The following is a 13,162-nucleotide window of genomic DNA, read 5'->3' as shown; positions in this document are numbered from 1 at the left end:
TCATGAGCACAAGACATCATGGGATGAATTAGTGTAAGAGATGCCCCCAAAGAGCATAACAAATACCAAAATGGTTATTCAAGATGAGAATTCATGTAGATTTCAGAAGAGGAATTAATCTCTATGATACAGCAACCTGAGATAGTTTCAAGAGGGTAAAGGACTTTAAATCTTGATGGATGGGAGCTAGTTGAAGAATTGAGACATGAAAAGACATTCCAAGTGGAAAATGGTATAGAAGAAATTGTGAAAATCATAAAGGTCCATGTTGGGGAGGTACTTATTTGTTTTTGATTACTATCTGTTAGGCAATGATGAGCCATTGACAGTTTTAGAGTAAGGTAATAATTGGATCAAAAGATGCTTTAGGAAGAAATCTGGCAATAAGATCACGTTACCTTGGAGTTAAGCTCACCAGGCAGTTGAAACTGTGTCTCCCATATGGACTAGATTGAGGATGATTTGTGATGTGTTATAGTTCAAACAAGTAACACTATAGTTTCCTCAGGGAACTGGTGAGGTGAGGAGCCAAGGATTGATTATGGGAGAATGTACATATTAAGAGTTAGGGATACCAGAGGAAGAATTGAGAATTCAGATAGGAACAGGGTAATATAATGTGAAAACTTAGGTAAAAAAGTATCTTTAAAATGGGGTACTTACTGGGGCGCCTGGGTGGCTCAGTGGGTTAAGCCGCTGCCTTCGGCTCAGGTCGTGATCTCAGAGTCCTGGGATCGAGTCCCGCATTGGGCTCTCTGCTCAGCAGAGAGCCTGCTTCCCTCTCTCTCTCTGCCTGCCTCTCCATCTACTTGTGATTTCTCTCTGTCAAATAAATAAATAAAATCTTAAAAAAAAATGGGGTACTTACTGATATCAGATGTGATAGAAGAATCAAGAAAATAGGACTTAACCAAAAGAAATTGAATTTGGAGTTTACAAGTTCATTAGTGACCATCAGGTGTGCCATTCAATAGAAGAGAAGAATAGAAACTTGACTGATAAGGATTAAATTGTGTGTAGTGAGGAAATAAAAGAAGTGATTTTTTCCCCAGATTTTATTTATTTATTTGAGAGAAAGAGAAAGAGAGAGCACAAGCAGGGGTTAGTGGCAGGCAGAGGGAGAGGGAGAAGCAGGTTCCCCACTGAGCAGGGAGCTTGATGTGGGGCTTCATCCCAGGATCCTGAGATCATGACCTGAGCCGAAGGCAGAGGCTTAACCAACTGAGCCTCCCAGGCACCCAAAAGAAATGATTTTAAACATTTGTTCATGATGCTTGACAATAAAAAAGAAAAAGCATGCTAGAAGATGAAGGTCAAGCAGTTTATTTTCTTTTCAGAGACCTTTGCATATTTGAAGGTAGAAGGGAATGGGTTAATAAGGCAGTGATTTAAGGCATTAAAGAAAGGATAATTGAATGAAGATAGAAGGGGATGGTATCAAGGAAACAGTAGGATAATATCTAAGCCTTGAAGAGGGGTGAGGATAATCTTTCCATTTGAAATAGAGAGGATGAGTGTAAAGAGCAATCTTTGGAGATAGTGAGGGGAAAACTTAAGGCAATTTATGTTCCAAAGGCTAGAGATCCACTCAGTGAAGTATGTAGTCCATTCCTTTTTAAGGCATAGGGAATGGTATTTGGGGCTTGAGTAAAGAGGATATGATTGGGGAGAACTTTGGAAACTGTCCATTTTCTTTTAACTTTTTACACACAGATTTATAAACAGTCACTTCCTTACAGTGTTCATTTTGCAGCTAGTTTTGCTTTTGATCAAAAAGGCAGAAGAATCTGGGATACCTGGGTGGCTCAGTTGGTTAAGTATTTGCCTTCAGCTCAGGTCATGATCCCAGTGTCCTGGGATTGAGTCCCACATCAGGCTCCTTGCTTGAAGAGGAGCCTGATTTTCCCTCTGCCTACTGCTCCCCCTGCTTGTGTGCACACTCTCTCTCACACACACACAAATAAATAAATAAAATCTTTAAAAAACAAAACAGAGTCTCTGTAATGGAAAAAGAATTATGTAGTACTTGAAATCTTTCTAGAGGTGAAGTCTAAGGAACTTGGCATCAAATAAGTCGAAGATACGACAGATGTTATGTTACATAAGAAAAAAAAGTGAAAAAAAAAAACCCTCACAATGATGCAAAAGTGTAAAATACACTTAAATTATCTAGTTTTACCCTCCAAAGTAAGAGGTTAAGCGAAGGTAACTTTCTTAAGTCCTCCAACATGTGACAGAAGTAGGACCTCTAAAAGTCTCCTAACTTCTAGTGTAGTTTTCCATTTTGCCCCAGTTTTCTGGAGGAAAGTCCTAAATCTATGTAAACTGTGTCCATATATGAGAGGCCAGTATTGTGATTTTTTTTTTTTTTTTTTTAAAGAGTGGGAGAGAGAGAGGGGTCGGGAGTGGGAGAGGGAGAGAGAATTTCTCTCTCCAGAGATGTCTCTCTAGCCAGAGACGGGGCTAGATCTCACAACCTGGAGATCATGACCTGAGCCGAAATCAGATCACCACCCTGGTGCCCCAAGAGCCTGATACGGTGTTTTTTTTTTTTTTTTTTTTTTTTTTTTTTGACAGAGAGAGCACAGGCAGAGGGAGAGGGAGAAGCAGGCTCCCTCTTGAGCTAGGGAGTCTGACACGGGGCTCAATCCCAGGATCCTGGGACCATGACCTGAGATGAAGGCAGATGCTTAAGTGATTGAGCCACCCAGGTGCCCTGAGCCTGATATTGTTATAAAGAATACATGCAGCAAGTCCACTTACAGTAGCATAAACTTGATCTAAGACTAACCTGTTCTTTGTAATAAAACTAACTTAATTTTTTTTTAAAGATTTTATTTATTTATTTGACAGAGAGAGATCACAAGTAGGCAGAGAGGCAGGCAGAGAGAGAGGAGGAAGCAGGCTCCCTGCCGAGCAGAGAGCCCAATGTGGGACTCGATCCCAGGACCCTGAGATCATGACCTGAGCCGAAGGCAGTGGCTTAACCCACTGAGCCACCCAGGCGCCCAAACTAACTTAATTTTTGATAATTTTGCCTGCCATATAATATGGAAGATTTTTTGGTAAAGATTTTATTTATTTATTTTAGGGAGAGCACAAGCAGCGGGGAGGGGCAGAGGGAGAGGGTGTTGCAGACTCCCTGCTGAGCAGGGAGCCCAATGCAGGGCTTGCTCCCAGGACCCAGGGATCATGACGTGAACTGAAGGCAGATTCTTAACAGACTGAGCCACCCAGGCATCCCAGATGTTTTGAAATTTTTTTTTTTAAGATTTTATTTATATATTTGACACAGATAGATCACAAGTAGGCAGAGAGGCAGGCAAAAAGAGGGGAAGCAGGGAGCCTGACATGGGGCTCAATCCCAGGACTCAGACCATGACCTGAGCTGAAGATAGAGGATTAACCCACTGAGCCACCCAGTGACACCCCTCTTTTTTTTTTTTTTTTTCAAGATTTTATTTATTTATTTGACAGAAACAACGAGAGGGGGAATACGAACAGGGGGTTTAGGAGAGGGAAAGCAGGCTTCCTGCCAAGCAGGGAGCCCGATGTGGGGCTTGATCCCAGGACACTGGGATCATGACATGAACCAAAGGCAGCTGCATAAATACTGAGCCACCCAGGTGTCCCTATCTGAAATTTCTTTCTGCAAATTTCATGGACAATATCATACAGCCACAGCAATGTGCAGATGTTTGTTGTGGAGGTTCAGAGATGATCCTCAAGAACTTTAACATCACAAGTTGATTTTTTTTAAAAGATTTTATTTATTTGACACAGAGAGAGATCACAAGTAGGCAGAGAGAGAGAGAGAGAGGGAGAAGCAGGCTCCCTGCTGAGCAGAGAGCCTGATGCAGGCCTCAGTCCCAGGACCCTGAGATCATGACCTGAGCTGAAGGCAGAGGCTTAACCCACTGAGCCACCTAGGCGTACCAACATCATAACTTGATTTAAAGATGAAAATAATTTAAGGGGAATTCTGAGAGTTATATATGGGGTGGGTAAGGGAAATCATTTTATGGGGAAGGGACTTAGTCTTAGAACTTTTAAATAACACCAGTTGTCAAAAAAATTTTTTCTCCCTTTTCTTACTGTCTCTGAGTCACTGTTCACCACATCCTGTAGCAAAACCTGATGAATGAATGGGTAAAGGCAAGTATTTAGATGGCCTTGAATTAATAAGGAGAAATATTGTGTTAGCAAGTGGGATGTGTCTGTATATATAAAGTAAATTAATTTTTGTATGTCTTACAAAAATTAATTTCTTTATAATCACTCTGTGTGCCATTCAGTATATTGGAAGCAGGAACTGTTATATTACTCCGGTTTATGCCACTGGCTTTTTTATTACCTCACATATTTTTCTTAAAATTTGTCCTTCCTACATACCCTTAACTATAAATTTGAACCTTACCTCTTAGTGTTTTGTTCGGAAGCAGTTAAAAACTTTTTATAATACTTTTGGCCGTTCTTGAACGTTCTTGTATTTTAGTTCTATTTTTTATTAATTACAATGACTTTGTGCTTGTTAGTGACTGGCTAGTTTGATAAATACTATCAGAAAAAAGAGAAGAACAATTCTGTCCATTTCATCTGCCTCTAAAGCTTTATCTTTTCTTATAAAAGGTTTTCAGAGCTTTGTTGTGTAATTTTTTTTAGCTCTTTGTGATAGAAAAATAATCCCAGAAGTAAAATATGAGCTTCATTGAGTCCTTACTTTCTATTTCTTATTAGATAAAATTTGAAAATATATTCACTAAATCTTCCCTCATAGAGGATTTAACTTTGCCCCTTGTCATCCTCTATCTTTTTAAAAAATGTTTTTACAAATTTATTTATTTATTTTAGAGAGAGAGTGTGCAAGTGCACAAGTGCAAATGGTGGGGAAGGGCAGAGGGAGAGGAGAAGCAGACTCCCAACTGACTGTGAAACCCGACTCAGACTCCATCTCACCACCCTGAGATTATGACCTGAGCCGAAACTAAGAGTTGGATGCTAAGCTGACTGACCCACTGGACCCCATCCTCCATCTTTTTAAAAGTACCCATTTATTCTATATATGAAGTATGAAGCTGCCTTCTTCTCATTACCTACAGCATTCATTTTGCCTCACTAATTAGTAGTATGATAGGAAAGCTACATTTATGATATGTGCATGGTTGATGGTAGTTACTTGTGACTTTGCCCTTCTAAAACCTTAGGATTTTCCTGTATTCCAAAATAATAGTAACACAGTATTCCACTTCTTATTACCTATTTCAGGTATAAGGCATTGTGGCTTTATTCATTGGATAAATGGCAGAATTGGAATTTGAACTGTGGTGTTGAAGCTCTAGAATTGATGCCATTATGCTATATGCCTTTCGAAATATTTTACTCAGAGATCTTATTTATTGCCATATTTGTTGCTTCTATACAAATGGCCCCATATACCTTTATACCTTTAATCTCAACTCTTCCTGAACTTAAGATCTCTATTCCAGCTATCCTTTTTGGTCTCTCCTAGCTATCTTGTCCCTGCCGCTAGTAAACTTACCAGCTTTTCCCATGGTATTTTCTCCACTGTTTCTTCCCATTTTAAAAATGACATCTTTATTTTCTAAGATTCAGAGTTCGAGAGTCCTTTAATTTTCTTGACATTTCGTTATTGTACCATGTGTGTTTACTGTCTGCAGCCTCTCTCTTCTTTTCTTTAATTTTTAAATTTTATTTATTTATTTGAGAGAGACAGTGTGCATGTGAGCAGGGGGAGGGCAGAGGGAGAAGCAGACCCCCCCCCCCAGCAGGGAGCCTGATTCCAGGCTGTGTCCCAGGGCCCTGAGATCATGACCTGAGCCAAAGGCAGCTGCTTAACTGACTGAGCCACCCAGGCACCCCACTCCCAACTTCTTTCTATGCTTCTTCCCTAGATGGTAGTTCAGGTCTGTACTTTTAACCTAAGACTCTCTTAAAGCTTTCTTCCATTACACTTCATGCTTCCTACTGCTGCCAGATTAATCTTCCTAAAATAGAGTTCCAGTTCCATTGCTTTCTTGAACGCAAACCTTCATTCATGATCGACCTATTAAGGTCCATCTCTTTTTTTTTTTTTTAAAGATTTTATTTATTTATTTGTCAGAGAGAGAGGAGCGAGAGTGAGCACAGGCAGACAGAGTGGCAGGCATAGGCAGAGGGGGAAGCAGGCTCCCTGCCAAGCAAGGAGCCCGATGTGGGACTTGATCCCAGGACGCTGGGATCATGACCTGAGCTGAAGGCAGCTGCCCAACCAACTGAGCCACCCAGGTGTCCCTAAGGTCCATCTCTTAACACCATTTATTTCATGAAGATTTTTCAGTATTACACAGTTGGGGTTATGTAGTATTTATTACCTCTGTTCCCACTCTTCAGAGCACATTTGTACTTCTTTTCTGACACATATGTTACTGTCCCCTGTATTCTAATTATTTGTGTACTTGCCTTCCTGCTTATCCTACCCCCAACTGCAGGTTCCTTAATCATAGAAATTCTCCCATAGCCCTAGAATAGGTCTTCTTCATTCATAAACGCTCAACACATTTATTGACTTAAACTTATACCTATGAGGAAACATGTTTCAGAATAATCATTATATTTTTGTTATTTTAGGCTTGATCGTCTTTTTATCTTACTGGATACTGGCACTACTCCAGTTACAAGAAAAGCTGCTGCACAGCAACTTGGAGAAGTGGTAAAGCTTCATCCCCATGAACTAAACAATCTTTTATCTAAAGTAAGAACTCTTTTTTAATTTTAGTATAAAGCAATTGTAGAAGTTTGTCTGTGGATAGGAGTAGAACAATAGAAATTGTTTTATTTTAGTGGCAATTTGTGGTCTTCCAGTTCCATTAACTATCTTACTATTTCTCCAGATTTTTTTTTTTTAATTTGGTCTTTCTTTTTTATCACAAGATTTAAATTTTTTTTTTTTTATACATCAAGTTTAATTATCTTAGGGATTTGACAATATATAACCTTTTGCCTGTGGCACAAATTTGAATCTGACCCAATTTGGTAATGAACTAAGTTGTTAATCTAGTCTGTTAGTGGTCTGGCTTGTTCCTAACGGCTAGTAATTATATCATAGTTGACAGTCTTAAAATGGATTGAAACTCATGGGAAATAATGGAAATATATGAGAAACTAGTTACTACATTTTAAGTTATCACCTGTTTGAAAGTGGAGGTTTTCTGCTTCGATGGATCAGTGTTTTCAAAATACTAGCCTATATTCTTTCCCTAAGCAATGACTGTATTTTTACTGAACTCTCTGGGCTTGTAGAAGTGTGCTTGATAATGGTAAGCAACACTTTCCATGTATTTAATAATTCTCTGACATGCAGGGGCGCCTGGGTGGCTCAGTCAGTTGAGCATCCAAGTGTTGGTTTCAGCTCAGGTCATGATCTTCTGGTTTGTGGGATTGAGCCCCATGTGGGCTCTGACCTCAGTGGGGAGTCTGCTTGAAGACTCTCTCCCTCTGCCCCTGTCCCCAACCCTCCCTCCTCATGTGCATGTACACGTTCTCTCTTTATCTCTCTCTAAAACAAATCTTGAATAAAATCTTTTTCTGGCATACGAAGTAAAAACTGGAGTGCTTTGTGTGTTGGGGGCTTGGATTGGAAAGAGGGTGGGAATAGAGGATAGGGTTGGGATACAATATGGAAATCCCAAGGTCCCTTTCTTCCTGCTGGTCTTATTCCCTCCTTCCTTCCCTTCCACCCACCCACCATTTCTTCCCTCCCCCCCTTTCCCTCCCTCTCTCCCTCTCTTCCTTTCTTTTATTACCTTTATTTACTTATGTAAGAGGGAGAGAACATATGAGCAAGGGTTAAGGGGAAGAAGGAGAAGCAGACTCCCCACCAAGCAGGCAGGGAGCCCATTGTGGAGCTTGATGCCACAACCCCAGGATCACAACCTGAGCCAAAGGCAGATGCTTAACGGATTGAGCCACCCAGGTGCCCCTTATTCCTTCCTTTCATTCTCATTTGTCCCTTCTTGATTCATAGGAGTAAGAGTTCTAAGACCTTTTGAATATACAAATCTCTGTGATATGGTTCCCATCATGAGGGCTGACAGTAACTTTTCCAGTGTATTTACAACTTAGATATTATCAGAACTTTCTAACTAATACGTAGATGAGGAGACAGCGACTTGATATCCACAGGCTCCATATTCTCAGAGTGAAGAGGGGCATGTATTAGACACTATTCTACTCATGCATAAGGTAGGGTATAGAGAGGCATACCCATTTCTTCTCACCCTAGGGTTTTCCCCTGAATGATTTGAAACTGGAAACAGCAGAATTAATTTGTGCTGAACTGAGGAAAGGTTTCCAGCCTTCTGAGTTCTGGTCTTCTTAACTTAGAACCTGGCATATTGGCTGTCATCAAAGAATTCCAAAAGAGGCAAAGTTTGTATTTTGTACCTTCTCCCCTCTTACCTTCTCTTCTCTCCCCTCAGTGTTTTCCTGTTGCATTTTGGTTTTGTTTTTAAAACTCCTTGTTGTGTGATTCAGTTGTTTATCTTACTTGTTTAAAGACTTTTTTAAGTTTTCTTTTAAAGATTTTATTTTCAAGTTATTTATTTTTAAGATTTTATTTTTAGTATAGTGCTTGTATTTACAGTCCCAAGACCAAGAGTCAGATGCTCCACCCACTGAGCCAGCCTGGTGCCCCTCAATAATTTTAGATACGTGCAATCATCACCGCAACGTAATTTTTAAAACATTTTTATTTCCTCAAAAAGAAACCTCATGCCCATTTTAGTCATTCTCCATCACTGTCCCTCCCATATCTACTCCTAGGTAACCCCTCATCTACTTTCTGCCTGTAGATTTGCCAGTTCTGAAAATTTTATATAAATGTGACCAGTTTATTTCACTTAATATTTTTTTTTTTTTTTTTTTTTAAAGATTTTATTTATTTATTTGACAGAGAGAGATGACAAGCAGGCAGAGAGGCAGAGAGAGAGGAGGAAGCAGGCTCCCCGAGGAGCAGAGAGCCCGATGCGGGGCTCGATCCCAGGACCCCGAGATCATGACCCGAGCCGAAGGCAGCGGCTTAACCCACTGAGCCACCCAGGCGCCCCTCACTTAATATTTTTAAGTTTCTTTCATATTGAAGCTTGTTTCATTACTTCATTCCTTTTTATTGCCAAATAATATTCCATTTTATGGATATGATATGAATATATTATGTGGATATATCACATCTTATCTGTTAATCAGTTGATGGACAGTTGAGTTGTTTCCCCTTTTTGGCCTTTGATGAATAATACTGCTATAAAAATTCATGTACAAGTTTTTGTGGGGCATATGTTTTATTTCTCTGGGGTTTATACCTGTGGATAGAATTGCTGGATCATATAGTAACTTTTTTTTTTTTTTTAAGATTTTATTTATTTATTTGACAGACAGAGATCACAGTAGGCAGAGAGAGAGGAGGAAGCAGGCTCCCCACTGAGCAGAGAGCCCAATGCAGGGCTTGATCCCAAGATCCTGAGATCATGACCTGAGCCGAAGGCAGAGGCTTTAACCCACTGAGCCACCCAGGCGCCTCTATAGTAACTATTTTTAACTCTATGAGGAACTGCCAGACTGTTTTCCAAGCTGGCTCCATTGTTTACATTCCTAACAGTAGTGTATGAGAGAGCTGATTTTTTTTTTTTTTTTTACATCCTTGCCAATGCTTGTTATTAACTGACTTTGTTCGCGTACTAGTGAGTGTGAAGTGATGCGTCATTGTAGTTTTGACTTGCGTTTTTCTGGTGACTAGTGATTTTGAACATCTTTTCACATGTTTATTAACCCTTGGTATATCTTTTTTGGAGAACTCTCTCTTCAGATCCTTCACCCAGTTCTTCTTTTTTGTGGGGGAGGGACAGAGGGAGAGAGAGGGAGAATCTTAAACAAGGCTCCATGCCCAGTGTGGAGCCCAGTGTGGGGCTTGATCTCACAACCCCTGAGATCATGACCTGAACTGAGATCAAGAGGCAGACGCTTTACTATCTAAGTCACCCAGGCTCCTCTAGATCCTTTGCCCATTTTTTTTTTTTTTTTAATTTATTTGACAGAGACAGCGAGAGAGGGAACACAAGCAGGGGGAGTGGGAGAGGGACAAGTAAGCTTCCCGCTGAGCAAGGGAGCCTGATGTGGGGCTTGATTCCAGGACCCTGGGATCATGACCTGAGCCAAAGGCAGACACTTAATGACTGAACCACTCAGGCGCCCCTCCTTTGCCCATTTTTAAGTGGGATATTTGTTCTTTTAATATCGAATTGTAATAGTTCTCTATATATTTTGGATACAAGCTCCTTACGAGGTATTTCATTTGCAAATATGTTCTTCCAGTCTGTGGTTGTCTTTTCACTGGCCTGATGGTACCCTTTGAAGCATAAAAGTTATCAATTTTTTTTTTTAAAGATTTTATTTATTTATTTGACAGAGAGAGATCACAAGTAGGCAGAGAGGCAGGCAGAGAGAGAGAGGAGGAAGCAGGCTCCCTGCTGAGCAGAGAGCCCGATGCGGGACTCGATCCCAGGACCCCGAGATCATGACCTGAGCCGAAGGCAGCGGCTTAACCCACTGAGCCACCCAGGCGCCCCAAAGTTATCAATTTTTTTTTTTTTTAAAGATTTTATTTATTTATTTGACAGAGAGAGATCACAAGTAGGCAGAGAGGCAGGCAGAGAGAGAGGTGGAAGCAGGCTCCCTGCTGAGCAGAGAGCCCGATGCGGGGCTCGATCCCAGGACCCTGAGATCATGACCTGAGCCGAAGGCAGTGGCTTAACCCACTGAGCCACCCAGGCGCCCCCCAAAGTTATCAATTTTGATTTAGTTAGATTTATCCCTTTTTCATATCCCTTTTGCTTTTTGGGATCATATCTAAGAAATCTTGCCTAGTCCAAGGTCACAACAATTTACCCCTGTGTTTTCTTCTAAGAATTATATAGTCTTACTTTTAGACTTTTGGCTCATCCTGAGTTATTTTGTTTATATGTGTGTGGTATTAGGTGTTCACAATAATTATTTTGTTGCCCAAGCACCATTTGTAGAAAAAACTATTCTTTCCACCCATTGAATTATCCTGGCACTCTTGAAAATCAGTTGACCATAGACAGTTTTTTTCTAGACTCTCAATTCTATTCCATTGGTCTGTGTATCTGTCCTTTTGCCAGTACCACACTGTCTTGATTACTGTTGCTTAGTAGTAAATTTTGAAATCAAGAAGTGTGAGTATACCAACTTTATTATTTTTTTTACAAGATTGTTTTGGTGATTCTCGGTCCCTTGCATTTCCATATAAATTTTGGGATCAACTTACTCATTTCTGCAAAAATCTCAGCTAGGATTTTGATAGTAATTTTATTGAATCAGTAGATCAATTGAGGGAGTATTACTTACAACAGTATTAAATTTTTAGATCCACAAACATGAGGGGAGGTGTCCTTGTGTTTGTTTATTTAGATTTTGTTTCATTTCTTTCAATGGTATTTTTATTTTTTCTGTAGTTTTCAGTATATGAGTCTTGTACTTTGTTAAGTTTACATTTAGATATTTTATGCTTTTTGGTGCTATTATAAATGGGATTTTAAAAATTTTATTTTTAAATTGTTTATTGAAAGCATTTAGCAAAACAGTTGATTTTTGTATATTGATCTTCTATCTTCCAGTCCTGCTGAACTCACTTGTTCTTTCTGCTAGTTTTTACAACTTAACCCTTTGCATTAAGTAATGGGACTTGATGAAAATAAACCTTTTGTTTTTTACTGTATTAAAAGGTAGGTTATTTTTTTAATGTATTAAGTAATTTTTAACTGAAAGTTTCCTGTTTCCTTTTTTTTAAGGTTTAGTGATATTCCTGTGAATGATAAAATTTGTAAATAATATTAATAATTCTAAGATGTTTTATATAAATTTGTATGTAAAGTCCCAATAGCTGCTAAATTATAATTTAATAACAAGTAACTGTATTTCTCTGTTCTGGCTACTTTGAACAAACAATATTTTTGGTATAACTATTCTATCTTATAATTTTTTAAGGTGTTAATATATTTAAGGAGTACAAATTGGGATACCCGGATTGCAGCTGGACAAGCTGTTGAAGCTATAGTGAAAAATGTACCTGAATGGAATCCAGTACCAAGAACCAAACAAGGTGCTTTTAAGTGGTAAAAATAGTTTGTAGTAAATATCTACCTATAGAATTAACTATACATTTTATATTTTAATAATTTCAATTTTAATTTAAAGGCTTAATTTTTTCAGATACAGTTTGTCAGTGATTTTCACCATGCATTTTTTTTTTTTTTAAAGACTTTGAGACAGAGTGCATGTGAAGGGTGGGAAGGGGCAGAGGGAGAGGGAGAAGCAGACACCCTGCTGAGTGCAGAGCCCCATGTGTGACTCAGTCCTAGGACCCTGAGATCATGACCTGAGCCGAAGGTAGATAGCTGACTGAGCCACCCAGGTGTCTCTTCCACAATGCTTTTAAATAACTACTAGATAAACTATGTTTTCTTATATATATATATATATTTTTTTTAATCAATCTTTTATTTATTTTTTATTAACATATAATGTATTATTAGCCTCAGGGGTACAGGGTTTTCATATATATTTTTAAAATTATTAACTATACAGTATGCTTGATTTATTTATTTATTTATTTATTTTAAGATTTTATTTTTATTTATTTGACAGAGAGAAATCACAAGTAGGCAGAGAGGCAGGCAGAGAGAGAGAGAGAAAGGAGGAAGCAGGTTCCCTACTGAGCAGAGAGCCCGATGCGGGACTCGATCCCAGGACCCTGAGATCATAACCTGAGCCGAAGGCAGCGGCTTAACCCACTGAGCCACCCAGGCGCCCCCAGTATGCTTGATTTAAAGAGATTATTGCTTCTGTCAGGAATTTATGTCTTTAAAAAAGAATCTAAACCAGTGCAGTGTAAATATTTGAAGCAGTGTTTTTTCTTGTTGCTGGGAGAATAGTGTAATTATTTTCTAAATTTAAGCACATTTATGTATGGGTATTTGGAGGGGTCTTTAGTTTCTAATGTTTCCTTTAGATGTCTTTTAGTGGAAATTATATTTCTGACTGCCTGAAATAATATTTAAAAATGAACATATGCTTTTAAAAATTTGTAAAG

The 13,162-nt window shown here is 39.0% G+C and overlaps 2 protein-coding genes across 3 annotated transcripts in view; one reads left to right on the top strand and one right to left on the bottom strand.

The window, feature by feature from the left end:
• FGFBP3 (fibroblast growth factor binding protein 3) overlaps positions 1-13,162 on the bottom strand; it is a 132,556-nt gene that overhangs the window by 21,904 nt on the left and 97,490 nt on the right. The window lies entirely within an intron of this gene.
• Positions 1-13,162, top strand: part of BTAF1 (B-TFIID TATA-box binding protein associated factor 1) — a 98,999-nt gene that overhangs the window by 8,705 nt on the left and 77,132 nt on the right. The window contains exons 2-3 of the mRNA XM_059169465.1: positions 6,628-6,751; positions 12,058-12,172. Of these exons, the coding sequence (XP_059025448.1) occupies positions 6,628-6,751; positions 12,058-12,172 (239 nt within the window). The remainder of the gene's footprint in view (positions 1-6,627; positions 6,752-12,057; positions 12,173-13,162) is intronic.

This window comes from Mustela lutreola, chromosome 4 (assembly GCF_030435805.1).
Source record: "Mustela lutreola isolate mMusLut2 chromosome 4, mMusLut2.pri, whole genome shotgun sequence".
Lineage (NCBI taxonomy): Eukaryota > Metazoa > Chordata > Mammalia > Carnivora > Mustelidae > Mustela > Mustela lutreola.
Note: the sequence above shows the minus strand (reverse complement) of the source record. Positions and strands in the feature narration are given on the sequence as shown.